The 27,735-nt window shown below is 44.9% G+C and overlaps 1 protein-coding gene across 5 annotated transcripts in view; it reads left to right on the top strand.

The window, feature by feature from the left end:
- ETV6 (ETS variant transcription factor 6) overlaps window positions 1-27,735 on the top strand; it is a 241,270-nt gene that overhangs the window by 90,776 nt on the left and 122,759 nt on the right. For 2 of the 5 annotated variants that reach the window (XM_082420284.1, XM_082420280.1), the window contains exon 2: window positions 8,785-8,914. The exons of 1 other annotated variant lie outside the window; for it this stretch is intronic. In XM_082420284.1, the coding sequence (XP_082276410.1) occupies window positions 8,785-8,914 (130 nt within the window). Of the gene's footprint in view, window positions 1-8,074; window positions 8,247-8,784; window positions 8,915-27,735 lie in introns of all 5 variants that reach the window. 2 more of the 5 variants (XM_082420282.1, XM_082420281.1) reach the window with 2 other exon arrangements.

Raw genomic sequence — 27,735 nt, 5'->3', positions numbered from 1 at the left:
GGATGGCAGCCACTGTGATTCCCAGAGGCAGGCTCGCTCCTCCCGGGTTCGGAGCTCTGCCCACGAACAGGCCCCGAATAAACGTTGACGGGGCCTTTCCTCCTCACTGCTGCTGTTCGTCTCACCTGTACGTTCAGATCTGCTGCTCTTGGGTAAATGGGAAGGTGTTGAGTAAGGGAAATGGTTTTTGTGGTTGTCGAAGAAAATGTTGGAGAGAGAAAAGGAACATGGTTTTATTTAAAAATCCCCTAAGATGAGCTTTCAGTACGAGGTAGAGTCCTGAGAGGCGCCAGCAATCTGTAAATGCCCTGACGGCTCTGCTGATGGAGCCCCACAGGTGACACGCATCCCTGGATGGATTCTAGTGTCTACCCCCGCTCAGGGGCCACGCCAGGAGAACTCCCCTCGCGCGTTGCATTTAGTCCCCTTCCTTCAGGTGAAGGCACTGACGCCCTCCGTCTTCGTTCCCAGTAGCAGAAGCAACAGGCTTAAGACAGTCAGCACCCTGGCTCAGGGGCCTCCGTGGAACGACCCTCGGGGACCCCACTGGAGTTCTGTGAGGAGTGAGGGCACAAAGCAATGAAATATTCCAAAGCTGCAGCTGTTCTTACAAGCTTGAACTTACCTCGTGGGAGTCACCATTAGTTGTGAAGCCATTGTTGACGGGCTGGCCCTACTTCAATGTAATTTCTTACGTCTCCTCTTTTTACCAGCCGTACCATCTCCCGAGCTGGTGACTTGAACAGATTGCTACCCCCCTGCCATCTTCAGATCAGGTTCATCATGTGGAATGGGGGTCATGATGCCTTCCTTGCAGGGTTATTGTGAGTCTAAAATAAAATAAAGGCGTCGTGGGAAGTATATTCCAAGCGCTCCCTTAATGCTAGCTTCCCTCCCTGGTTGTCGCAATGACTGTGTTTTCCAACCAAGATTGGGACATATGTTCTGAGGAGTGTAAGTATTTATGTATGAGTACCCATATGTATTTATGGGTAAAGTGATGCAGAATTTTTTAAATTAATTTTTATTGGAGTATAGTTGACTTACAATGTTGTGTTAGTTTCTGCTCTACAGCAAAGTGATTCAGTTATACATATACACATATCCACTCTTTTTTAGATTCTGTTCCCATATAGGTCATTACAGAGTACTGAGTAGAGTTCCCTGTGCTACACAGTAGGTTCTTATTAGTTATCTCTTTTACATGTAGTAGTGAGTATATGTCAATCCCAGTCTCCCAATTTATCCCTCCCCCGCCCTTTCCCCCTTGGTAACCACAAGTTTGTTTTCTACATCTCTGACACTGTTTCTGTTTTGTTTTCAAATAGGTTCATTTGTACCATTTTTTAAGATTCCACGTGTAAGTGATATCGTATGATATTTGTCCTTCTCTGTCTCACCTAGTATGATAAGCTCTAGGTCCATCCATGTTGCTGCAAATGGCAGTATTCCATTCTTTTTTATGGCTGAGTAATATTCCATTGTATATATGTACCACATCTTCTTTATCCATTCTTCTGTCAATGGACATTTAGGTTGCTTCCATGTCCTGGCCAGAATTTTTAATATTGGGGCCATCTTAGAAATTCTAGGACTTAATGGTGGTAGAATTCGTAATGCCTGGTACAGGCCTTGGCGCCTAGTGGATGCTTGATGAATGCTGAAAGATTTCATAACAATCATAGGGAGAACAAAACCGTAATGACCTTTTACAGCAGTGCTTGATTGCACGGCCTATTGCTAATGCTTCTTTTTATTCATCCAATTGTGCATCGATAACTTAGTTCTGGGCAAAAGAAAGACTTAAGGTGCTTTGACTTAATTGTATCTGTTTGATAGACACAATACACTGTCTTCTGATTTAGGGTAGAGTAGCCTTAAGAAGGGGAGGAAAAGGACTGTCTATTTCAGTTCTAAGCATGTAGGAATCTACATAGTTCAGGTCCCAAACCATCTTCTTCAGTGCCCAAAAGCAAGAGCACTCCTTGGACAGGTGAAGCCGGGCTCGTCAGAAGATCCCCACGTCAGTGTGAATGTAGATTGTGGGGCGTACCCTCTCCCCCAAGGGCTGAATGGGCGTCTGGGTGACCGAGGGGGATAGCTCCAGAGACCAGGAGTGTAGCTCCTGCCCATCCTATTTTCATGGGGTACTCCCATTTTTCTTGCTGGAAATGACTGCAAGCATGTTAAAAGCCAAAGACCAATTGGGGGTGTAAAAATCGGATGACTCAGCACCAACAGGGATGTTTCTCTCAGGAGAGGAGCTGGGCACTAAGAGGGGAACCGGCTCGGGTCACTTGTTTAGACATCTCCTGGAGCCTCTGTGGGAGGGAAAGACAGCATCACAACTTCACTGCTGTGATTTGATGGACCTGGTTTTCTACTTCGCAATTATTATTTGAATCCCTCACATCCTAAGCTATACTGTTCTCACCCCAGATCCTAAAGTACCCTGTTTCTTTCTCGAAAGCTGGGAAAGATATCGTGGACTGTGGCTGTGTGTAAATTTAGCAAAGAAGAGTGACGTTTGCATCTTTCCGCAAGTCCTTTAAGTTGATCTTGCTAAATTTGGGGGTGAACAAAATATTCAGTGTAGTTTTTCAAGTGAAAGAACTTGGCAATCAAGAGTGTGTTAGTTTAGGTTGTTGTGTATTCTGTTTGCACCCCTGACACCAAAAACCTAGAAAACTGTGCAGCTCAGAATTCAGTCTTGTTCAGTTTTTTGGTGATGCGTTGCTTTTGCTTATTAATGAAAGCTTATTTAATGAAAGCCAAAGCCACCGCTTTGAATTATTCTGCAGCCAGAAAGGTGTAGTTAAATAATTGTGTATTCAGACTTCAGCTGAGTAAATCTCAATAGATAGTTTCCCATAGGAGAGATTTCTTCTTTTAGTCTATAGAAGATGACTGTAGTAGAAGCATCAGCTTTCCCAGGCAGCTTTCCTAAAAATCTGCAGGGTGGAAAAGAGAAGGAAATCCTTCCCTCAAAATATTGAATATTACTAGCATGACCACTGTACCTGTGGTGCCTACTGTTTCCCATTTTGTCTGGGTTGCTGGTTTTCAGTGCAGTGAAGGGACACCTAAGTGTAGCAGGATGAAAAGTGCACCTGCAGCATTTTTACTGTATTTCCTTGGGAAATGGTCCATGGGCACCGCTGTTTCCATGACACTCTTTGTCCTCAAGACTTTACACAGGCTTCAGAAACCATCACTGGGGTAATCCTGGCATTCATAACGGGGATGGGGGCTATTTCTGGAAAAAGTTCCTAAATCATGGGCATCTCAGCTCTACAGTCAAGAAATCTTTGAAATTACCTCTAAACCGTCTTTTTGCAAGTACTGTTGTCCCTCGGTATCTGCAGGGGGGTTTGGTTCCAGGACCCCGAGGATACCAAAATCCACGGATGCTTAAGTCCCTTATATAAAATAAAATGGTGTAGTATTTGCATATAATCTGTACACATCCTCCCACATACTTTAAATCATCTCTTTATTACTTTTACAATGTAAATGCTATGTAAATTGTTGCCAGCACACGGCAAATTCAAGTTTTCCATTCTGGAACTTTCTGAAGTTTGTTTTCCCCTGCATGTTTTCAATCCGTAGTTGGTGAATCCCCAGATTTGGGGTGGTGGACTGTACAACCAGACTTTATTTCTGTTTTTCTCTATTACAGAAATGCCTTATCTTTATTTCCAGAAGGTTAGTATTTAATGGTCAGTAAGCTCTAAATTTCTCAGCCCTTCAGCTTTTTCAAAGAGTTAGTGATGTAAAAACAAACGTGTAAATGCGCTGGGGGATCCCCATGATTTATAGAAGCTCTATATTAAATAATTTTGAAAAGGAAAGCCTTTTTTGGTGATAATAATATTCAGTTTTTATCTCTTGTCCGTAAAAGGCAGCCATGGGGTGGGCGTGGAGGAAGGAGAAACGCCACTGTTCCTACTGAACACAAGACATATAAGCTTGGTTTACGTAGTAGTCACAGGTTCTAAGCAGTTGGTTTAAAAATGAGCAGAATTATTAAGTATTCTTAGAGAAATGCAAATCAAAACTACAGTGAGGTACCGCCTCACACCGGTCAGAATGGCCATCATTAAAAAATCTACAAATAACAAATGCTAGAGAGGGCATGGAGAAAAGGGAACCTTGCTACACTGTTGGTGGGAATGTAAATTGGTGCAGCCACTATGGAGAACAGTATGGAGGTTCCTCAGAAAACTAAAAATACAGTTGCCATATGATCCAACAGTGCCACTCCTGGGCATATACTCCTGGACAAAACTATAATTCAAAAAGATACATGCACCCCTACGTTCATAGCAGCACTATTCGCAATAGCCAAGACATGGAAGCAACCTAAATGTCCATTGACAGATGAATGGATAAAGAAGATGTGGTACATATATACAAAGGAGTATTACTCAGCCATAAAAAAGAATGAAATAATGTCATTTGCAGCAACATGGATGGATCTAGTGATTATCATACTAAGTGAAGTAAGTCAGAAAGAGAAAGACAAATACCGTATGATATCACTTATATGTGGAATCTAAAATATGACACAGATGAACTTATCTACGAAACAGAAACAGAGTCACAGACACAGAGAACAGACTTCTGGTTGCCAAGGGGGGTCGGGGAAGGATGGATTGGGAGTTTGGGGTTAGCAGTTGCAAAAACTATTATATACAGAATAGATAAACAACAGGGTCCTACTGTATAGCACAGGGAACTATATTCAATATCCTGTGATAAACCATCATGGAAAAGAATATGAACAAGAATGTATATATATGTATAACTGAATCACTTTGCTGTACAGCAGAAATTAACACAACACTGTAAGTCAACTATACTTTAATAAAATAAATTTTAAAAAAAATGAGCAGCCTTAGATGGGCACCTTGTGACCCTTCATGGTCGGGGATAGAGCTCACTTTCAACAGTGTGCTTGTAGCAACCCTAACTCCGCATTCCATTTAACGTTTTGAAAGCTTTTCTATAATGGTTAGTAACATTTACATTTCATTCTTTGCCTAAAACTATTTTTAGCCTTATTTTCTCCTTCCAGAGCTTTGTGCTGCTCTTCCAACCCCCCCTTCTCAGAGGTATTACAATTGGCCTTAGAAATGGCAGTGTTCCCTTTTCTTCCGCCCGTTGGTTTGATAGGTTGCGTCTGCACATTTGAGAGCAGCATGTCTCCTTTTTCATCATCTAAACAATAATGTAACCACATCACGGCATTTTTAGTCACATCATTGACCTCTGCCGGCAGTGTATCCCCCTCCAACGCTTGAATGCATTAATGTCACTGTCGGCAGCATTTTAATTTAATTAGAGCAGTGGTTATAATCCTCTTGGGGAAATCGTTATTCCCCTCTGTAATGTTGAAATAAAACACCTCTGGTTTTCATCCGACTGACAGTTTGCTCTCGAGGTGAATGTGCTGTAAGCGGGTACTCCCCTTCCCTTCCTTGGGGTTGGACCAGAGGGGCAGTTCTGAGAATAAAGAGGTTTCCGTTACTGGGGGGAATCGGATGTTAGTCTCTTTAAGCCCCTCTGCCTGGACGTCTCCATCGGAGACAGCGGTGTTTTTTTCATATTTCTAACTGCTGATAGTCTGATGATTGTGCCACGGTAGATGTTAAGTGCATGGTTAGAATAACAGATTTTAAAATGAGGACCACATGAGTCACCCTAGAGATTGACAGAGAGACAAGGGACGTAAGTCAGGTGGGGGATGCCCAGGTGTGTGCTTGCTTCTCCTCAGAAAGGAGCCCACACACCAGATGGCATCCTTTCCGGGGTCCCCTGAGTGCTGTGCTGGCTGCTAAACCCAGGGTCACGGTAGTGTAACAGCCGCTAGCAAATTGCTCAAGACCCTAGAAGCACATTTTGCTTTTCCCCCTCTTGGTCAAGATACCCACCCTTTCTTTTGTTACTGACAAATCTCTTCATGGAAACCTTTGAAAAGCGCTTCCCATCCCAGGCTTAGGGTGTCGCAATGTTGCTGAGTGGAATCCATCATCAGGAGTGAGAGGCATTCAAGTTCCACAGTCACTCGGTGTCTGGCCTTCTCTTTACAGGTTTCATCGTGAAATAGCGAGGTTGTCTTCATGGGGAATTGTTTGCACGTGGGGGGGTGTGGCATAAAAATCCAAGGGCAAGCCCTGAAGTGTGGCGTTCAGTGTAGCAGGAAGGACTGGGAACCACACACAAATGTAAACACACAGGGGGCTGCCTGCAAAGAAAGTACAGTGAAAAGAAGGTAAAACACAACGATGATTTAGCAAGTCCGAATATATACCTTCTAAAGGTGATACCTAGCTTGACTTTTTTTTTTAAAGTATTTACTTATTTATTTTTGGCTGTGTTGGGTCTTCGTTTCTGTGCGAGGGCTTTCTCTAGTTGCGGCGAGCGGGGGCCACTCTTCATCGCGGTGCGCGGGCCTCTCACTATCACGGCCTCTCTTATTGCGGAGCACAGGCTCCAGACGCGCAGGCTCAGTAATTGTGGCTCACGGGCCCAGCTGCTCCGCGGCACGTGGGATCTTCCCAGACCAGGGCTCGAACCTGTGTCCCCTGCATTGGCAGGCAGATTCTCAACCACTGCGCCACCAGGGAAGCCCTAGCTTGACTCTTTTATCAGCAGGCTGGAGGTCTATTTCCCCAAGAAATAAAGTAAAATCTGCCTTGAGGGCTCCATCCTTGATGGAGTTGGTGAGGGTGAGGGAGCAGGGAGAGGTGGCCTCACTCTTGTGGACTAGTTATAGGATCTTGTAAGTTTCTCCTTGCTTTAAGAGAAAGTCACCGTCTTAGGAAATGCCGTCTTCTTTTTTTCTCACACTCATGGCATGCCATTTGAAAGCTCTCTGGCTGCACCGTGTTTTCTTCATCAACAGTTTCAGTTCTGCAAAAACCCTAACAAAACAGAAAGCTATTTCTGGGAATAAAGTAACGGTAGATAAAGATATCGAGATGTATATTGGGACTTGGGTGGCAGTGGGGTGTTATTCAAGGGTTGAAGTGTATGGAGAATTTGTTAAACTAGAAAAAGACTATGTTTAAAATGTTTAAAAAAGCCTATCTCACCTTGAAAAACCCCTAAACAGATTTCGTATGTTTCCCATATGTGTGTTTATGTCTTTGACTTTTTCACCTCAAAAACCCCAAGCCAAACACCAAAAATATAACTCCTCCTTAAGTTAGAGTTACTCAGAATATGTGTGATGTTTGGTAAAGTTCAAGAAAAGTGAAGTTGAAGGTTTTGCCTCTGGGTGACCTTTCACAGGACGTCTCCATTGATCCAGAAATGAAATCTAGGGTGTATGTGTCTGCCCTTAATTAAGAAATTCACCAGGAAACTTTAGGATGTATGTTTAAACAGAAATATTCCAAAGGCCCTAGTTGCCCGTAGAGGATGCCTCAGGGAAGGTATTGTGATTCCATTCGGAAATTACAAAAATATGTATATATTCATTTAAAATCGAAACTTCCTGCCACAGCTGCCAAACTTTCCAGGTTATGAGCAGAAGAGAAGCTTCAGTTTGGTTACAGGGCTGGGGGACTCCCCTGCTTCCCTTTGCATATTTGATGGAGTATAAAATGTTAGAGAACTCTTTCCAAAACGTAAACACCCCTTTCGTTTTATTTGAATCTGTGATTTTTCTTTTGCTCGATTTTTGTTTTCACAACGGCATGTTACCGATCTCCTCCCGCCCCATCTTATTTTTGGACCATGTGTGTCCCACTTTACTTTGCCCTGTTAAACCACAGAAACTAACAGAAGTTGTGTTTATGTGTGGACTGCAAGTCAAACTAGTTGGTATTCGTCGATCTAAGATGCAAATTGCGCTCCTCTCCCCGCTGTACACCATAGTTGGTTTCTTGCCATTAGTTGCCACGTTTTTAACTTAAAACTAATCCTTCCCATCCCATCCAGTTGTTTTAATTGATCTAACAAACGCCGCCTGTTTGAATTTAAACAGTGGATGTGCTGGGTCTCCCCTCCCCCTTTCCTTGTCAGTTGAGTAAGAATCTTCTATTAAACCATACTTCCTTAAATGCAGGTTATTCTTTGCATGAGCCCTGAAATGCTTCAGAAGGAAAGGAATTATTGATTCTCAGATGGAGCATGAGGGGACAAGGAGATAACTGTTGATGTGGCAGATAATTCCCTGCGATGAAGGGAAAAATGAAACACTGGAGATTTTTGGTGGTGGTAGCTGTGTCATGAGATAGGTAGGTGATAGACAAATCTTGCTCGCAGATTTATTAACTAAAATCTCGAATTTATAAGCCATCACTTTGGGCTCACCTCTCATTGGATCTGAGTGTGGAATCCTACTTTGATTAGAAGATGGGGATATTGCCAGAGAAGAGGGAGGGTGGTTTTTAATGTATTGGTGACATTAATTATGTGACCGGAAGAGTAATTTTTGAGAGAGGAGTCTTTAACGCCATTCTCTTAGACATATTGTTTCATTCCCTTGGTCTTGCCTCCCCTCTTTTTACTGGAACAAACAACTAGTACAGAGAGGAAAAAAAAAAAGGACACCTATTTAGCCGAGTGCAAAGGAAAAGCCCGATTTTAAACCTTTCCCGCGTTTTGTTACAAATCCCTGATGCTGGCGATCTGAAAGACAGCTGCACAGAGTGTCTAGAGAGGGCACCAGCGCCCAGACGCCCCGAACCCGCCCCCTCGCGGATGTCAGCCCTCAGTTCCAGGCTTTCATTGTCTTTTTCCCCCCTCCCCTCTTGCTGCCCTTCTTTTTAACAGCAGGAACGGATTTCATATACACCCCCCGAGAGCCCGGTGCCCAGTTACACTTCCTCGACGCCGCTTCATGTGCCAGTGCCCCGAGCGCTCAGGATGGAGGAAGACTCGATCCGCCTGCCCGCGCACCTGCGTGAGTGTTCGCGCGCCCGGGGATGGACGGGGGGGATTGGACGGGACGGACGGACCGACAGCCGGACAGAAGGATCGACCGCTGTTGGGGGGGGGGGGGCCGGGGAGGCGGGGCTGCAAGCCGGGCAGGGGCGCGCTCTGAGATGGTTTTCCCACGACCTCCCGAAGCTGCTTTGGCATCGTTCGCCCCCTCCCACCTGCAAATGGCTTTGAAAAGCTTGAGCTTCCTGGCTGTCGTTTCTCGGCGTGTTCATTTCGTCTCTGACTACGACATACTACCCGCTGCAGCTCAGCAGGGCGTCGGGGCCTCCACACTTGTGCTGCTGGGGCCAGGCTCCAAAGCACCCAGCGCCTGTCCTTTCCTTTCTGTCTTTCTTTCTTGAGCTGCCACCCAGCCCCGATGATCTGGCATGCCGAGCGCAGCCGGGGAGAATGCATCACGTGATTGCCACCCTGGTCGCGGTGTCCAAGAAAATGCCAGGTTCTCTGGCTTGACAGCCTCAGGGCACGAGTCCGGGTTATGGAGGACACGACATGGGAGGGCGGGGGTGGGGGTGGGGGTCACCTTGGCCCTTCCCTAGTTGATTCCTCATGACTTGAATGGTGGCCCAGTTGTACTTGCCGTCTTTTCCGGGCGTGCTTGTGCTTCCCAGGTTATTCTGTCCCTCCTGGTCCATCCCTTCTCAGAAAGCAGGAGGTTGCCTGCTGAGAGGGGGGAGAGGATGCAGGCTTCTCTTTCCTCTCTCTGGGCCAATTCGGCGGATCACATGACTGTGATGCTGGGAGGTACTCGGGGTGCATTGCTGGCGTACCCCTTCTCCCCGACAGTGAGCATGGTGGCCGGGATCCTTGCAGGGAGTTGGGGGCCATGAGAACCCGTCCCCTCCTCCAGCTTGCTGCATCCATCAGTGTTTACAAAGTTGGTATATACTAGGGTCAGCACACTCCAGCTTCAGTCTACCCTCTTCTCCACACTGAACTTTTAAAGAAGAGATTGGGACTGTGAAGGTGCCATGGTCATGATCGAGGGCACAGTTGTACTCAGCAAAATGGAGTTCTGTGGCACCAGTGAGTGTTGTGAGCAGACAGCCTGGGAAAGAGACCACTAATAGCCTTTTTTTCCTCCCCAAGCTGTTCTATGACCAAGCTGTTCACTTCAGGACCGTTCACTTTGGGGTGGAACATACTCAGGCCATGCAGAGAAAGCACTCCTGCTACCTAATCTCCTTCATTTATTCGTTCGAAAAATAGTTACTGATTACCTGCGCTGTGCCAGGCACTCTTCTGGATGCCAGGATACAGAAATGAACAAAGCAGACCCCACTCCTTGCCCTTATGGAGCCTGAAGTCTCCATAAAGAGAGAAAAAGAAATCATGAACTCCTGTCCCGAATAGGCTGAGGTTTCATGGCTTTTCCTTCCTGTACTTTGACACAACCCAGCCCCCAGCCCCCAAAAAGACCCTAACTCTTGGTTTATCTCGGATGACTTCGCATGTGTAAGCTCTTTTACCATAGAACTGCATCTCCATAAAAAGTTACCGTGGTAAAACGAACGAACAAACACGACCAACTGACCATCAGGAGATTGTAATTCTTAACTAGTTCTGCTGTTAGACTAGCTGTTTGACTGTGAGTCAGTCCTCCTAACACTCAGTTTTCCTACCATACAGAATTGTGATTGGACAGGAGAATGTTCAACAGCCCTCTTAACTTGAAAATATTATGATCTCACCTAAGATATCATTTTCCCTACTTGGAACTGTTTCTTCCATACCAACACTTTAATTTTTTTCTTGGGTAGACAGTTTCCTCATTGAGTCACAGCGGTGCTGCTTACCACTGTTTTGTCAGGCCCTGCCATGCGCCTAGCACACAGTCAGAGTAGCTAATAGCTATTGTGGGATGCCTCTTTCCAGACACTATGTGAAGTCCTTTATGGAAATTATTTTATTTAATTCTCACAGCGATCCTTGTAGGTATTTTTGTTATATCCATGTCACACATAAGGAATTTAGGGCTTAGAGAATTTAAGTAACCTGCCAAGGTCACACAGTCAGTAGGAGATAGAGTCAGGGTTCAAACTCAGTTCTGTCTGACTCCAGAGCCTGGGCTTTTATCTATTAGGCCATGAGGTAAGTGTGTTTAATAGGTACTTCTTGGATGGATGGATGAATTCAGGGTTGACAGTTAGCCGCTATTCACTGATGTGGCCAGAGGGTTGGTTTCTGGCTGGAACCTGTTCTAACTGGTGGATCAGTTGTTGAATAGCTTGCATATCTCCCTTGGATGGATGGATGGGTGGATGGATGCCCACGTAGAGAATTATCAGACATAGAACTATAGCACATCACTGCCGGCCTTAGAACATAATCAGTTGTTAGGTTAGGGATTCAGGTCATGGTGATGATTTTGCCTGAATGCTCCTGTCTGGCAGCCTGACTTTAGAGCCCTCCTTGGAATCTGCATCAGCCCTATTGTATCACCATTTGTTCCCACATCTGGAATGAATCCTCTGAAAGTGGAGGTTCCCAGGCTCTGGCTGTTTGTCCTCGGCTGGGACTTTCCACAGGAGGCTGAGCTGCCCGCCTCGCTGTCCTGTTCCAGCACTCGGCTGCCCATCGTGCTGTTTGAGAAACGTCTCCTGGAGTGCCTAGGATGGTTGAGGCCGTGTCGTATACTTGAGGATGCATCCCAGCTGGGTTTCCAAACCGAAAAGAAAATAAATATTCTAACAAGGGAATTGGGTTATTGCTGTTTGAATCTGGGATTCCAGACAATTCCCAGTGGAATGCTCATGGAAAGTACGGGGAAGAATCCGAAAGCCAAGACAGCAGCAGGACATTTATGGTATTGCTGGGTTGAAAGCATTTTTAGCTGCTTGTTTTAAAGAGATACTCACCAGACTGGTATGCCTCCAAGTGGCTTCTTTTCGCCCTCTGTCCTCATTGATCTCCAGATAAACCCTTTCTCTCTTAACCCTTTCTTTTTCTCCTTTCATTCTTAAATCAATAAATAGCCTTTCCTGGTTAGGGCGGAAGGCAGGGATCATAATATTTAAGGTTCTCGTACTGCAGGTTTCTCACCATTTTGTTCTGCAAACACAGGGCAAGCTGAAGACACAGTGTGACAAATTAGGAAGCTGTTGAGAAGTAGAAAGTAATGGCTTTTCTACTTGCCTCTGATAAAAAAAACAAAAACAAAAACAAAAGCGATAACTGGGGCAAGCACGAAGTGGTGATTCTAGAGGACTTGAAAGGGACAGGCAGGGACAGTCTGGGCCAAGGAGAGGAGGGGGAGCCAATGGGAGAAGGGCCAGCCCCGTACCATCCTGGTCTGGCCTCCTCCCTGCCCTCCGCACCCCCAGGAGTCTTGCGGCAGCTTCCTGGAACTTCCTTGTTGCACCAGGAGAGCAGACACAAGTTTGTTTATTGAGAAGATAGAAAGGTTTTTTTTCCCTCTTCCTTCCATGTAGGGTACTAAATTTTTTTTTAAAGCTTGAGGCTAGAAGAGCTGAAGTGTGACAGTTACAGCAGGTAGGTGAAAATGAAAAGTTCCATTCTTTTAATTTATTAATTAATTTATTTTTTGGCTGCACGCGGCACGTGGGATCTTATTTCCCCCCCCACCAGTGATCGAACCTGCGCTGCCTGCTTTGGAAGCATGGAGTCCTAGCTACTGGACCGCCAGGGAAGTCCAGAAAAATTCCATTCTTTAAAGGGAACGTAAACCTTTCATAGTACCTTGAGAACATTTACAGGACCGTGGCGCCCAGAGAGTGCCTGGAGAAGATCACTCTTGATTCCCTGAACGGTGAAGGGCCTCTCTGGGCCCTCCTAGTGTGAAGGAGAGACTCCCTCTGGTTTGTCTGCCCAGGGACCACTTTTTCTAAACTCATGGCCAGTGGGTGCCGAGGGGGCAGCAAAAGGTGCCTTATGAGCTGATGCCAGCCGTGTGAAATACTCAGCCTCAAATCGCACTGCCCCGGGCCGCCCACGTGACCACAATGCGTATATTTCAGATGCATGGGGCAGAATTTAAATCGCTAAACGCCTCTTCCTTATTAAATTCCTTTTAACAGAATCATCTCGCATTTAGTCGACAAAATTGCTTCTAATCACAGGCTGACGTGATGCCGCCTGCCTAAAGCCTTTGCCGTTTGCGGTGCCAGTTTGCTCTTCTAAAATTCCTGTGAATTGGTATTTAAAAATCGGAACCCAGGACTCATTCATCACATTTAATAGGGTTACGGTTTATGACGTTGCGGGTTCATAAATAGCCGTAATAGCTGCTCAGAGTTTTCTAGAGTCGGAACACCAGAAATAGTCCCTTCGCTCTCCTTCCTTTCCTTGTGAATCTTTCAGAATTCTTACATTACTGCTCCTGCGCGTGTGTTTAATAATTTAATTTAATGCCTTCCTTTGGAAACGTTACCTCGTGGCTCACCCCCTTGGGCGATTTTGCAGTCTCAGCAGAGTGACCGAGTGTAAGACAGTCACGAGACAAGCAAAGCTCGGTTAGAGCCAGGAGAGTGAAAAGAGATGCAGTGCCTCTCTTTGCTATTGAGCGGAGCAGCCAACAATTTTATATACGTTCAAGTTCTTTCCGTTCCCAAAGAAGAGGCAAAAAAAATGGGAATTAAGTATAATCTTAGTTAGTATTCTATATTATTATAAGTAACAAAATGTGTTCATATATGTGGTTTCATTTAATCATGCAGCAGTCCTAGGTGTTACTAATCCTCTTTTATTGATGAGATGACCATGGCTCAGGTAGTTGCACTGAATTGTTCACATTCACATGGCATGTGAAGAATCTAACGTGATTTCTATTGCAGAAGTCACCATTTAGCCTTCTTAGGAGAAAACATAATGGCGGAGTCTCCCGGACTTGGAAGCAGAGGCAGTGCTGACCGTTGGCGTCTGGGTAGCCGTGGATGCGGGGGGTGGGAGCAGCTAGGGCTCCAGAAATGCGCTTGACCGTTCGTTTGTGCTGAACCTCCCAACAGGCTGGCCTGTCTCCATGGATAATTATTTCAGTTTTGCTCACGCATTCCTCCTGCACCTCCCTCTTTACTCTAGTGAGCTGAGATTGAAAATCCAGTATCTCTCTGCCACCAGCAGGACAGCGCTGGCTACAAAGGGCCCACCCAAGTCCCCACGTTCCCTGGCATTTCATCAGGAATGACCTCTTGGGAACAGGGCCCACTGCTGTTTCGGAGTTTCTGGTTGAAAAAGCACAGCAATATAAAGGACTTGAGTTCCGACAGACCTGAGCGGGCTGGCATCCCAGGGCTGCCTCTCTCTATTAGAGAGATGAGTTCACCTCTCCAAGGCTCAAATTTCATAAAACACCTACTGATGATGGTTTCTTTTCTTTTCTTTTCTTTTTTTTACCTTTACCCATAAATATGTCTGTGTATTTTTTCTAAGAACAAGGACATTCTCTTACATAATCACAATGATTATCAAAATACGGAAAATATTTTTGAAATCTAACATATTAATTTCAGATGCACAACATAACGATTCAGTATATGTATGTATTGTGAAATGAGCCTGGAGATCATCATAGTTAAGATCTATCGTCACACATAGTTACACTTCTTGCTCTTGTGATAAGAACTTTTAAGATCTGCTCTCTTAGCAACTTTATTTTGGTCTGTTTTGGTTTTTTTGTGGGTTTTTAAAAAAAATTTTATTGAAATATAGTTGATGAGGGTTTCTTATAAGTATCAGAGCTAATTTGCATGTGGCACCTTGCACAGTGCCTGGCGAACAGTGGCCAGGAACTCATGAGGGCTCTGTTTGTTTCCACAACTGGTAAATCGTGTGTTGAGGAGGGGCGTCTTCCCTTTCAAGGGCCAAGAGAAGCATGGACGTGCTTGCTTGTTTCATTAAAGAAAGGGCCTGGAGTTCTGTCTGCACGTATTGAGACTGATTTCCCTAGGTCACAATGAAGGAAGCTTTATTTTCTGACTCTGTGATTTCCGGGAGCTTGGCTCTGCTCTGGGGCACTCCATCCCAGGGCCTTTATCTCCCTCACCGTACCTGTACCTCTGTCTGGAACTACTTTCTTCCCTGGCCTTGCCCGAATCTGCCATCTCCTTCTTCAACCTTCCCTGCCCACCTCCTCAGACCTGACAGATGCTCCCCCATCCTCAGCCATGATCAGGGCTCCCCAAACGGCCCCCACACAGCTGCCTGTGACATGCGGTGACATCACCAGCAGAGTTGAGGCAGGGACACGGGGAAGGAGACTTCCTTCTCAGTATGTTGACAGAGCAGTCGTGACTTCTAATAACGATGGCCAGCCACCAGCATTTTCTCTTTTGTGTCCCTCAAGCCTTCCTTAGGGGTCCTTCACTTTTTACTTTCAAGTGCTCAAAGGCTTTCTGCTTTTCCAGCCACACAGGGCCCTGGGTAGCTGCTTCAAAGAGCTCGAAGAGAAAAAACAGGCCACAACAGAACAGCCAGGATGCTTTGGAAGGGAAATTTCCTTTTTGGGTTTGCTGTCTGCAAGAATTTCCGATGCAGGCAGACGTTAATTCCTAGCTGCATGCTTCCTGATAAGGAAGCAGCTTCAATAAATGCAGCTATTTATAGATGTCTTTTTTTTTTTTTTTTTTTTTAAGGAAAAAAATATATAACCAGAGGTCAATCGACCTTTTCCTTCACTTCACATTTAGTGCCATGCGCTCCGTGTACATTTAAGGCAGTTCCTCTGACAAAGTGGCTTCGGTCCTGCAGGGAGTTGGGGGGAAGGCCCTCGCTTTCCTTGGAGTTCCGAAGTAGACATTCGGAAGTCACTGGCTATGGGTTGCCCCTACCTGGTGCTCTGGGGTATTTACATGAGCCTGGAGATATCTGGCTCCATTCTACACCCAGTGTTGACGTTGTATGACAGATGAAGCGAAAGATCCATTTAAGAAGAGAAGTCGATGGGAACCAGCTCATTCTCTGAACAGACTTGAACAACAGGAAATAAGAAATGATATTTCCATCTCTTCCTTGTCCTCTCTCCTATCTCCCCTTGGATTTTCCCCACCATCAGTACCCCTGTGGTCTTTCCCTTGGCATATTAGGGTTCTGCAGATGGGGGACTCCCCGTCCATCAGGGAAGCGGCCAGCCTCACACGTATCTCCCTAACACTCGCTGGCTGGTGTGCTAAAGATTCAACACGATGTTGACTCGGAACTCTGCTTCCCTAGGTTCCTCCCCACGACCTCCCCATTATCACAAAGCATATTGATTGGGCTGAGTCTATACAAATGTGAGCAAGTTTCCATCTTCAAATAACAGATAGTTTCTCCCATTTTGCTTCATGCCTGAGTTCAAAGTAGCTCAGACTCCTGGAGTTTCTGACAGGCATGACTTTGCCCGCTTCATCTTTATGCGTTTCCAGAGGTCAGTGTTACCAAGGACCTTCGGGTGTTGCTGAATTTCACTGTTGCCATTCAGTCGCCTGAACCATCTATGTGTGTCTTGGGGTAGGGTGGCTGTTTTTCCTGGTCTCTTCAGAAGCGAGGTGGGGCAGGATTTGAGAGACTTAAATGGTCCCTGTCTCTGACCACATGCTGACTGTAGATTCCTAAGAATAATTAGTCACCCCGCCCTGATATTTACTGCCTCCATCTTTGGTAGGTGGACCAAACCCCATTCTTCTGAAATTATTCTCTATTTCTGTTTCCTCTAGATCTTGGATAGAAATAGCCTCAAATGGGGTGCTAAGATTTCAGTAATAGAAATGCAGACTGCAGATGTAGACCCTAGATAAAGAGCTCTGTGTGTGGGGTGGGTGCAGATAGGATACCTGGGAGGAAAATTCTCATCCGTGCAGGGCTGTGCAGGGAACACGTTGTTTCACCAATTCGGCTAGGGCTGAATTCTCTGTTCTGGGCTGGGGGCTTTCACTAAAGTGGTTCGCTTTAAAGAGGGGTGGGGGAAGGTTTGCAAGGAGAGAGGTAACAATCACTTTTTTTAAAAAAGGTACCTAGGTGAGTGTTGAGAGGTCTATCTTAAGAAATATTACAGGGCTATTGGGCATTTATGTAGCTCCACTTTAGAAGTAACATTGAGTGTTAGGGTTTAATTATCCATTTGTTTTCCAAGAGTGGCTTACCTTTGCAAATCAGTTTCCTTTTTTTGTCATTATACCCCACCTTCCAGTTTACAGAAGCTTTGCTTCTCCTAAGAGCCATCCTGAGGTCCATGGTATATAAGGTACCACTCTAGAGAATCTCTGTTGCACTAGGGTGTGGAATAAGAAATCATTGTCATCACCGATTATTGAGCACTTTCTTGATGCCACATATGTATATGTATGTATTATGCTGAATGATCACTAACGCTACACGGTAGATATTCTATCTTGTTTATATCTGAGGCTCCGAGTGGTAAATCACATGCCACAGGTCATACAGAGAGCAAGCGGAGGAGCCACAATTTGAATCCAGATCTAATTCCAAAACCCAGACTTGTATGCACTCCACCATGTTGCTTCTTAAAAGTATTAGGAACTGTTGAAAGCCATGTCCCTCTAGCTGTTGGTTAGAAGGAGAAAATCCAAGCTAATGTACACTAAATTATCTTTTGAACTTAGAGGAAGATACATTTTCAGATTCAGTCCTCTTTGGAGACTGATGTCTGCAACTTATTTTCAGGTATCTATAAATGCTGGTGTGTTAGAAACAAAATCAAATGAAGTGAAAAGAGGTGCCTGTTGTCCACGATTTTCCATCTTTTTAAAGAGATAATCTACCTCCCAGGTTATTATTAAACAGTAGGAAAGGTGATGTGTTCGGATGATGGTTGTATTATTGGGTTCACAAATTAAACCGTTTCACTGCCTAATGCTTTTTGTTCATCTGACACGCTTCTTCGGAAAAATTGTCGGATGTGTTGCTGCCTTGGTTTACCCACCTGACCTGTGTCCTGGGAAACTCTACTGCAGGGTCATAGAGCAGGGGACGCTCTTGTCTGGGGTCATTCCTCGGAGAGTTGGCCCAGCGTGGTCCGTGGTGGGTGGGGTAGTCTCAGACACCTCGTTCTTCCTCCCAGGGTCGTGGTTTCCTCGCCTGTGAAGCGAAGTGGCCTGAGTGTGTAAAATCACCGGCTCTTTCCCGCTCAGACATTTTCTTGTTCTCTAATTCCAGAATAGAAATACAAGGCACAGCAGCAGTGCAGCATTATCTATAAATGCTGAGGATGGTGATCATTCACTTGATTTCGAGCACTCAGCATCACATTTTAGTGCAGATCGTGGTATTTTAATGACGCAGGCAATCGTCCCCGACTTTAGCTGTGATTGTTTTGTGAGGATGCCCTCCTGCAAGGAAATACGGCAATTCAACACCCCGCCGCCGCCGCCGTTGGGTGCTTCCCTACGCTGCCCGTGATGGAGATCGGTTAATGCTTTTGTGGGCTGGGAACCCGAGCCAGCTCCTCCGCCTGGCAGGTCTCCTGAAGGCTGCCTCAGCCGCTCGCATCTTCCCCTGGGTCCCAGGACCTCACAGCAGAACCGCAGGCCTGCTCCCCCGTTCTCCAAGCCCCCCTTCTGGCCTGAGAATCGTCTGTGAGTTTGGCTCTTTGCCTAGTGCATCATGCACAGGTGTGACTTCTGGTAACTACCTCCTTGACCCCAACCGCATGATTTGTGGGAATCCCCTCGGCAGCTGGGGGCTTGTCTGCCTTTCCTGTAACCTGGAAAAAATGACAGTCTGCATTTTGCTCCCTCTGTAGGTGGTGTCCACTGGGTTTCGGGCTTTACAGAGCCAGCTGATCTGCACGGATGGGCCACACGCCGCTCATTCCGCCAGCCCCATCGCACATGCACAATTAATACTGCATTAATTAATGATGGGGGAAGAAAAGCCCAGTTGGCAAGGGAATGAAGGCTTTCAGCTTCTAAAGTGAAAGCTTTGATGCTGCGCTTTAAAGTACATTTCCATCCGCGCAGCCAGCAGAGAGAATCCGTGACACTTATACCATCCCCTGGGCATGAAAGCTCACACCCAAGGAACGATTTCTGAATAGAGGCCCTGAGCTAGTTACTCGAATCATCCACTTATTGCCAAAAGCTGCGAAAAGGGGGTGTAGGATTAGGGAGAAAAGAATCGCCCAAAGCAGCAGTGATTTGTGAACCAAGCTGATGAGGGGTTTTATTTTACCTCCTTAAGTAGCTCTTGGGTCACCAATATCAGGAGCTCTTTGCAGGGAAACAAATATGAGCCAGTGATTTGGTGCCAAGCCTCTTGGGGAAATGAAATGACTCTTTCTCCTCAGGAGCCTGAATTCAGGAAGCAGCCCTACGGCCAGGCAGGTTCACAAACCTGTTATTCTGCTGTGTTGGAGGGTTTCTCTGTCTTGGGCATATTTTCCTATTAGATGTCAACAAAGCGGGGGAGACACTTCTTCCCTTTCTTTTTCACTCTGATTCCTTCCACACCGCTGTTCTCACAGCACTGTACTCTCACACTTACTCTTTTCACTTCTCCTGCCATGTGGCAGTGAAGCCGCTTCACAAAATCCCCACCCTGGACAGACGGTTCGTGTTTCCCTATTTGCAATTCCGTCAAGCGTGGTGTGGACTTCTTGCTGGTCTTACAGTCTGGCTGTGATTCAACTCTTCATCCAGATATTTGGGGTTTTACTTAGAGGCCTTTTAGGAACACAAAAGTAGAAATTCCCTGAGAGAGATAGTCCCCACTTGAGAGTCATGGGTTATAAACGCCCTTTTAAACTCTCCTGTAGTTCTCTGATCATGCTGAGAGGTACTTCAGAGACCCACAGAAATCTATACAGAGGTAAAATGTGTTTGGGCCTTACAAAAGAAGAAGTTTTTTCTTTTGATTCCTGGGCAAAGAAAAATTCTACTTCAGATAAATCCAAATGAGTGTGCATGTATGTTTGGGTGTGTGGAGGGTGGGGAATTTGGTTGGGACTGTCTCAGAGCTATTACTCCAGACATCTGCTCCATGGAGCTTCTGTGATGACTCCTGCCACCCAGAGTGATGCAGGGAACGAAGCTGAAGAAGTACAACCGGGTACCGTAGGGTTGGCGTTGTACACTCAGCTATGTAGCCGTCTCTCGTCTGGTGCTTCTTTGTTTGCTGAAGGAGTATTGGGATTCAGAAAGCGGCTAGCTTCTCCACTTGTATTGTCCAGACGTTGGTACTCTGGGTCCAGGATAGAGGGCTTATCCTTGTCCGTGAACAGGGCCCATGTTACGCTTCAGCAGAGTGTGTGGTCACTCAGCTGCAGTGATACAAGAGCGCCCCGCGCTTGAATATTTCCCATGGTGAACTACCGTGGTACCTGAAATTCTCCTCAGGTACATTCCATTTGGATCAGGCATTGTTTCCACCTAGCGCCACTTTTAAAAGGAAAATAGTCATGATAGCAGAGGATACCTTGGATAGAGATAATAAATACCTTATGTCCCTGAATGTCTTAATGAAAATTAGTTTATCAAATCGAATCTTTTGAAACAGAAGATCCGTGGTCAGCATGGAAGGTCAAGGGAGGGGGCTGAGTTGGAAATAAACTCCATGATTTTGCTGGGGGCTGGCTTCCCCTTGGAGGAGACAGACATAAGATTAGATGGAAAATCCAGACCCCTTGATGTAGACAAAACATTGTGAACCTGGACCTGTGAGACCAAGATGAATAATCTGATACTTACTCTGCCTGGCTGTTGGTCTCAAGACGTTGCCAGAATCCTTATTGGCCAAACAATGTTGGACCTCTCTAGCTCACTGTCAACGTGAGAATGTATAAGCCATCTGCATTTTCTTGAGAGGAGTAGTGAACTTGGGGGTGTAGATCTGAATCCTTAAGCTTTTCAACCATTCTTACCAAAATGTCTCTACCTCGGGGATGACTAATTGTTTGATTGCACAGGTAGAAGGGAGCTGTTAATCCAAGTGTCAAGTTGAAGTGGCCAGGAACATCTTGGCTTGTGTGGAAATTGAAGGGGCTGGCTGGGGTGGGTGGCTTGTATGAGGAGTTGGGTTTGTGGTCTTGGGAGAAAGATTCCTCAGAGCTCTCTGTATGGAGCAATAACTTCCATTTGTTCGGTGCTTATGGTAGGGACTTTTCACACGGATTATATCATTTAATCCTCACAACAGAGCTATGAACTGAGTTTTATTATCCTCACTTTACTGATGAAAGGTCAGGTTTAAAGAGGTTAAGGAACTTGGCCAAAGTCCCAGAGCTAGTAGGTGGCCGAGCAGGTCAGACCCTCCACTCTACACCTTTCTTCCCAGGCTGAGCCGAAGACCTAGTCCCTAGACCATTCTCTTTAAGAACCTGAAAAATAGTGTTGGATCCCCTTCTGCGATCCAACTGTGGTTAAAACCTCATAAATTTTAGAAAAACAGAATAATTCACTAAACTAAAATCATAAATCCACTCCACAAAAAAGCATCCACCACAACCCCAAACCTCAGTGTTAATATATTCAGATTTCAGTGGGCTATAGGAGTCTTGCTAATCCCTTAAATGTCTCTCTGCTTCCTGGTAAATAATATCCCTACTGAGTTCTGGCACACGAATAGTGTAATGAGATCAGACCCTATCGCTCTGCCATTCAGGTTCAGTCTTAAGTACAGGGTGAAAATCCAGGGCTGCCTTAGTTCCTCATCTGTCTGTGTCTCTCTTTGTCTCATCGCTTGTGATACAGTTTGTGAAGTTCAGTGTCACTCCTTCGTTTTGTGCTTTAGGTTTCTGCGTCGTTTCCTTTTCACAACTTTTTTTTTTTTAATGAAGTGATTTGAAATGGATAATTAAAAACTTAACTGTGAGTCTGGCAGTTTTCTGCTAATGCCTCTGTACTAATAAGAAGCTTCATAAAATATTATATATTATTCTTCACTTCAGCACAGCTGCTCTGCGCTCTCACCCACTTAGTCATTCACAGTATGTCTGAGAGATTAATTTTTATAAGGCTGTGGTTTGGGATATTTTCTCCCTGTCCATGTTTTACTTCAAATCCTCACCAGGAAAGTTTGTGTAGAAAAAAACCACCACCCTTGATAACAGGTCATTTGGCCATATAAGTGCTTTAGGAACTAAAACTGGCTGTTTTATTTTTGTGCACCCTCTTAGTTTGAAATTCTGCAGTCTTTCTACCAGAAATCTTAAGTGTGTGTGGGCTTGAGGACAAGAATGGGTGCTTTGTGTTGAAGTGCCCGTGTATGATGTAGGTATGTCTTCGGAGATGCCTGTTTCTTTTTCTTCTTCTTTTTTTTTTTTTGGAGTCTGCGCCTTTTGGAAGAAGCGGATTAATACACACAATTACCTCAAATTCTACTTTAAATAATGCTGTGCAAACAGTGCAAGCTCTGTTCCCTCTTCAGGTTAGCCCCCTAACACTAATTTTAAAATTTTAAATCAAAATTATGCATGTATAGAGTTTAAAAAGTTAAATAATTCTGCAAAACTTAACAGTTAAAAATAATCAGGGATGCCTATTTCTTGATGAAAGTGACAGGTACGGATTCCCTCTTGGAGAGTTAAAGCTCTGGGTGTGACTTGGAGAATTAAAGCTCAGGATGGTGGGAGCTGGCGGGCACAAGGGCTCAGGAGAATGAAGGAGAGGGAGGAAGAGGGGGGCCAGGGACCATTTCAATGGGGTCCCCATCCCCTGGGGGGGAGAGAGCCACACTGTTTATCCCAGCCTCCCAGTCGGAGCCAGCAAGCCAGGGGTGTTTTCAGGACTCAGCTGCCAAAGTTTCTTGAAACAGCTCTGCTCAAAGGCATATGCTGGGCTCACTTCTGAGGGAAATTTCCTTTTTGGGGAAGTTGAAGCAAAGGAATTTCCTGTGTGGGCAGACAGAGCTTCCTGACTTGAAGGCTTCTTGGAAGGGAAACAGTTTCATAATGAAATGACAAATTAAAGACATACCAGCCGGGTTCACTTCAAAACAGCTATTGAGAGCGCAGGCAAAGCCCTATTATACTCCCTCACAGAACAAAAATAAATCCCATCCTGACAGGTTTCTGAATGCTGGGTTATATCTGTCCCCCCACACCTTCCCTCGCAGCCCTCCGCACCCCCTTCCTCCCACCCCTGCCATTAGAAGCCACCATCTCTATCTTTATCAGCTCTCGAAGCAGCCGGCAGGGAGGCTGGGAGCATCTCTCTCTCGCTGCCTTTCTTTGTGGCTTCACCCAATCCTGACCTACACGGAGGCCTTATAGGTTCTGTGAGAGCCCCATGCTGCCAAGACCCACAGAAATGACCTCTTTCTTTCCCCCTTTGACACAAAGCAACGATTGAAGATGTTTTCAGCAATGGGGTAAAAAAAAAAAAAAAAAAAAAAATGCAGCCATTTCCTCAGGCTGGCCTTTAAAATCTTGTAGGCAGTAAATGTAAGTGCTCTTCTGGTCTTGGGAGCTGGGTCTGAAGTCTGGTTTGTCGAAGAAAATGAGGGTCTGCGCTGGGCGGATGATGTCCTTATACCTGAACTTATAATTTTATGTAGTTTAGTCAGCCTGAAGTTTTTTAACTTGACATGAAGATGCCTTATGAATTAAGTTCCTTTTTTTATGGAGCAGACCGGGAGAGGGAACGATGGAAGTGTTATTTGGGGTCAGTGTTAATTAGGCTTAAGCTAATGAAGTAGAAGAGGCACAGGTTTTGGAATCAGATGTCTCAATTCAAGTGCCAGCTCTAACAATATAAAAACTAGCAGCGTCACCTTGGGCGAGTCACTTAACTTCTTGGTCTCGGTTTCCTTATCTCTAAAATGGGTACAGCAACACCTGTTTCACATTGTTGTGAGGAAATTAGATTATGATTTCAAAAACACTTCATGCACTCCTCTAAAGCCTTGGCCAAATAGCACTGTTTCTGTAGTCACTATTGGGATCTTTGGGGATTGAAATACCATATTAGGTTGAAACAGCAGAATTGTAGAATTTGTAGGTCAGTTTGGCAGATGTTTATTAGAGATTTTATATGTGTGCGGCATGCTTGGGTTCTGCGGGGGAACATAACAAAGTGTGAAGTTTATAGAAGGGGTCACGTGGTGTGGCAGAAAGAATCTTGGACTTGGGGTCAGGAGGCCAGGGTTCAATCCTGGCTGTCATTCAAGAGCTCTGTAGATCAGGGCGAGCTATTTAACCTTTCTGAGCCTCAGTTGTTCATCTGTAAAATTGGGGGAAGTCCAACTCTTTGACTAGAATAAGTTCTGTTCAACTCTGACATTGTATAATCAGTTTTAAGAGGTCCCTGCCTTTTGCTTACAGGATTTATTCTGAAGAGTGAGGAAGAAATATTCCCTGTATAACAGCTTGTCTGATGAAGAAACTTGCATCAGAAAGCTAGATACTTTTAATTAGTATATCTGACGTAAACAGGAAAATAATTGAGGCTTGCCAGATATGTCAGCAATAGCAATTTGTTTTGGGGTGTTTCTGAGTGAATGCTGACTTGAAGATTACTAGGGTCGTGGGTTGAACGTGGCAGTTTCCTTAAGAGAACTTGTCCCAGGATTTTGGTTTACCTTCTTCCAGCTGCTCCAGGGGATACTCAGTATGTTTCCAAGTGGTTGTTTATTTCAGCCGTTCCCATCGCAGGTATCCTTGTCCAAATAGGCTTCCAAGATAGAGGGCACGATGCTGACTGGTCCTGCCAGTTAGGTTTTATTACGTGCTGATATGTAATTTTAGGACTGCCACATTATTCTTCGCCTCATCTCCCGTTTGTATGAGTGAAGGACTATTACTAATTTTGCCTCAGAACAGTCTTGTCAGCACCCATTTTTGATTTGACGAAACCAAAGAGCTAGAAAAGTTAGATACCGTTTAGAAGATCACAGATACAAAATGGTGACAAGTCTAGCCTTGAGTCAAAACAGCCGATGCTTTGTTTTCTTTTGTTTTTGATGTGGACCATTTTCAAAGTCTTTATTGAATTTGTTGCAATATTGCTTCTGTTTTATGTTTTGGTTGTTTGGCTGCGAGCCATGTGGGATCTTAGCTCCCCGACCCGTACCCGCTGCATTGGAAGGCGAAGTCTTAACCACTGGACCTCCAGGGAAGTCCCCAAACACAACAGCTGATGTTTTTGGGGTGTGTACTGTGTGTTACTGGTGCTTTAATAAATCGTCTCATTCATGTTTTTCTCCCGACGAGTCTGAGAGGTAGGTGATACTATCTTCACTTCACACATACAGAAACTAGGGCTTTGAAACGTTAAGTAATTGGCTCCAGGACACAGCACTGGTCAGTGGTAGAGTCAGAATTTGAGCACAGGTCTGTCTGCTCCCAAACCTGTGTTCTTCCGGGCATCTCGTCTGTGTTGTCCATTGTTATGAACTTGACCTCAGTGCGTAGAAGTGGAGTTAAACCTATACCGCGTCCCTGAAAAGAAACAAAACTAACCTCATAGTCGTCATGCTCTTGTAATGGCAGAAAAGCCTGCAGCTTTCCAGTGTGGAAAATCATATACCTGGGCATAAACTGAGCAAATATAGCCCTGCCCTTTGCCTCTGGAAGAGAACCTGTTTGGGTTCATCCTGGGGCCAAATTGGCCTAGAACCTCACTGGCCAGCTCTGGCCACACCTTGCAAAATAGGACAGAAGTCTGCTGGCCGTGTTTCAGGTGGGTAAGAACAGTGCCCGGTGCCAGACTGCATCCTTTCCTTGTGAAATTTCTTGGAAATATTGTTTGTGGCTATCTGGGCTTGGTTGGAAGAAAATTCAAATCTGGTTCTATTCGAGAAGCATTGATTTGAAGGGACACTGTGCTCAGGGCTAGGAATACAAAGATGAGCAAAGGTAGGAAATCAGTCTCAGAAAGAAAAAACCTGGATAATCATTCAACGAAACCAGTAGTTACTGAGCTCCTACTGTGCCAGTAAATGGTAATTATAAGAGATAAATAAATATCTAAAAAACTTCCATCCAAGGACATGTTTTAAGTCTCTACAGAAAGAACATTTTTTGTCTTGATTCTGCTTGATTTTTTTAAATTTCCTTGTACAAGTAAGCTTTCAGTGTGTGCCCTATTGTTTAAAGCCCAACGTTGTTTTATTATTTTTTACTTGTTTGACTATCATGAAAATAGCTCTGGAATTTCTCCTCCTCATTCCCATTCTTAATCTCACTTTTCTTCCCCAAAGAATATAGACTTTCAAAATTATTTTTCAATAAAGGCCACAATATTTTAAAAAATTCATTTATATATATATATATATTTTTTTTTAAACATCTTTATTGGTAAAAATTCATTTATATTTAAAACACAGATAACATCCTGGAGAAAATCTGAGAGAAACATACGATTTTGATGGTGTCTAATTATAAAAGACTCAGAGTACATTGGCAAATGTAGCAAAATACTAAGTAGGTGTCGTTTGGAGTTCACAGTAAGGGGAGAAATGGTGTCACTTCTGCAGAGAAACGCAGTCTCTCACATTAATCTTTCGTTGGGCTCTTTCAAAAAAATTTCCTTTTCTTCATTACACTATATTCCCCATTTGGGCTTAAGGTGGAAGAAAAGAAAGTACTGTTGAAATGCTGTGACCGAATCTACACTATGCTGCTTTGCTCCTCTGGTGAGGAAGTTGGGGGACGTGGAAGAGACTGATTGATTGATTATTTATTGTGTTGATTATTTATTTTGTTTGGACATGAGAAGCAGGGAGGCGGCGCAGGTTTCGAGTAAGAGCTGGTGTGCACTCTCCTGCATCCCAGTCCCTTGGATGGGATGATTCCTTGGATGTTTTTCTTACCTGGCAGCATCGCAAAGGGGGGAATCCACTGGGCTTCAGATCCCTCAGTGGACCGCCAGGCCTTGGATGTTGGGAGTTGACAGCGTCTAACCACGTGCTTAACAGTTTCACTGACCATCAAGTCCCCAAGGGACCGAGGCAGTGGCCCGGGTTCAACGTTAGTTGTGCAGAGCAAGGAAGCTTCACCTCCTTTGTTCACCTCACACTGTTGTGAGCTGGAGCTGCCTCTGCCAATCATAAATGAAGCCAGAGAACTTCATGTCTGCATGTGGTCCAGGCCCAGCTTGAAGCCTGAGCTTCTGAACATGAGTCTGGCAGTCCCAGCCTCCCTTTCCCTTCTGTAACTCCTGGGAATCCTAACAAGGAGGTCATATCTATCCACTGTCAACCTGATGCACCACGGCCCCTGCTCCCTCTGCCTGCCCGCCAATAACCTTAAGATTTAGGGGAAATTAAAATAGACCTTATTCTGGAAAGGTACCGAGGTCTCAGGCACAAATGTAGCTTTTTTTTTTTTTTTTCGCTTTTTTCTACACTAGAGAAAGAAAGCCTTTTTCACTTCTGTGAATAAGGAATAAGCAATGGCTCTGTTCCACCCTCCTCATTGGTCCAGGCCACTTGCACAAGACTCAGAGCGATTCTGACAGGCTTTAACTGATGACAGACATCAAGTCTACTTGTATTTGCGTTAGAGACTGATGGTGACAACATTGCCATCAACCTGCACCATCTAGGAAAGAACTCCAGTTTCTGAAAAGGTAGGGATTAACTCCCAGTAATGCTTGAACAGTTCACAGCTCACAGTAATGAGTAGATACTGTATAAACAGTGCATTGCTGATGATCAATGAGTGTTAGGTGGGAATTCCAATGGTGTCCTCCCCCGACATTTTACTTCTGGTTCCTTGTCAAGTACTGTAATAACTGAGCTCATAACTGCAACCTAGGGAGCAGTTGCTATGTGTGAACTTTGTTGTGTTAAAGTCTTGAGACATCCTTGCCTTACTTCTTGTCCCTGAGTATTTATACTTTTAATGACATTTAAAAGTCAATCTCCAAAAGTTTAGAGCTAAATCCTAGC

Source organism: Balaenoptera physalus (genome assembly GCF_965194825.1).
Source record: "Balaenoptera physalus genome assembly, chromosome: 13".
Taxonomy (NCBI): Eukaryota; Metazoa; Chordata; class Mammalia; order Artiodactyla; family Balaenopteridae; genus Balaenoptera; species Balaenoptera physalus.
This window is presented reverse-complemented; position numbering and strand designations above follow the sequence as displayed.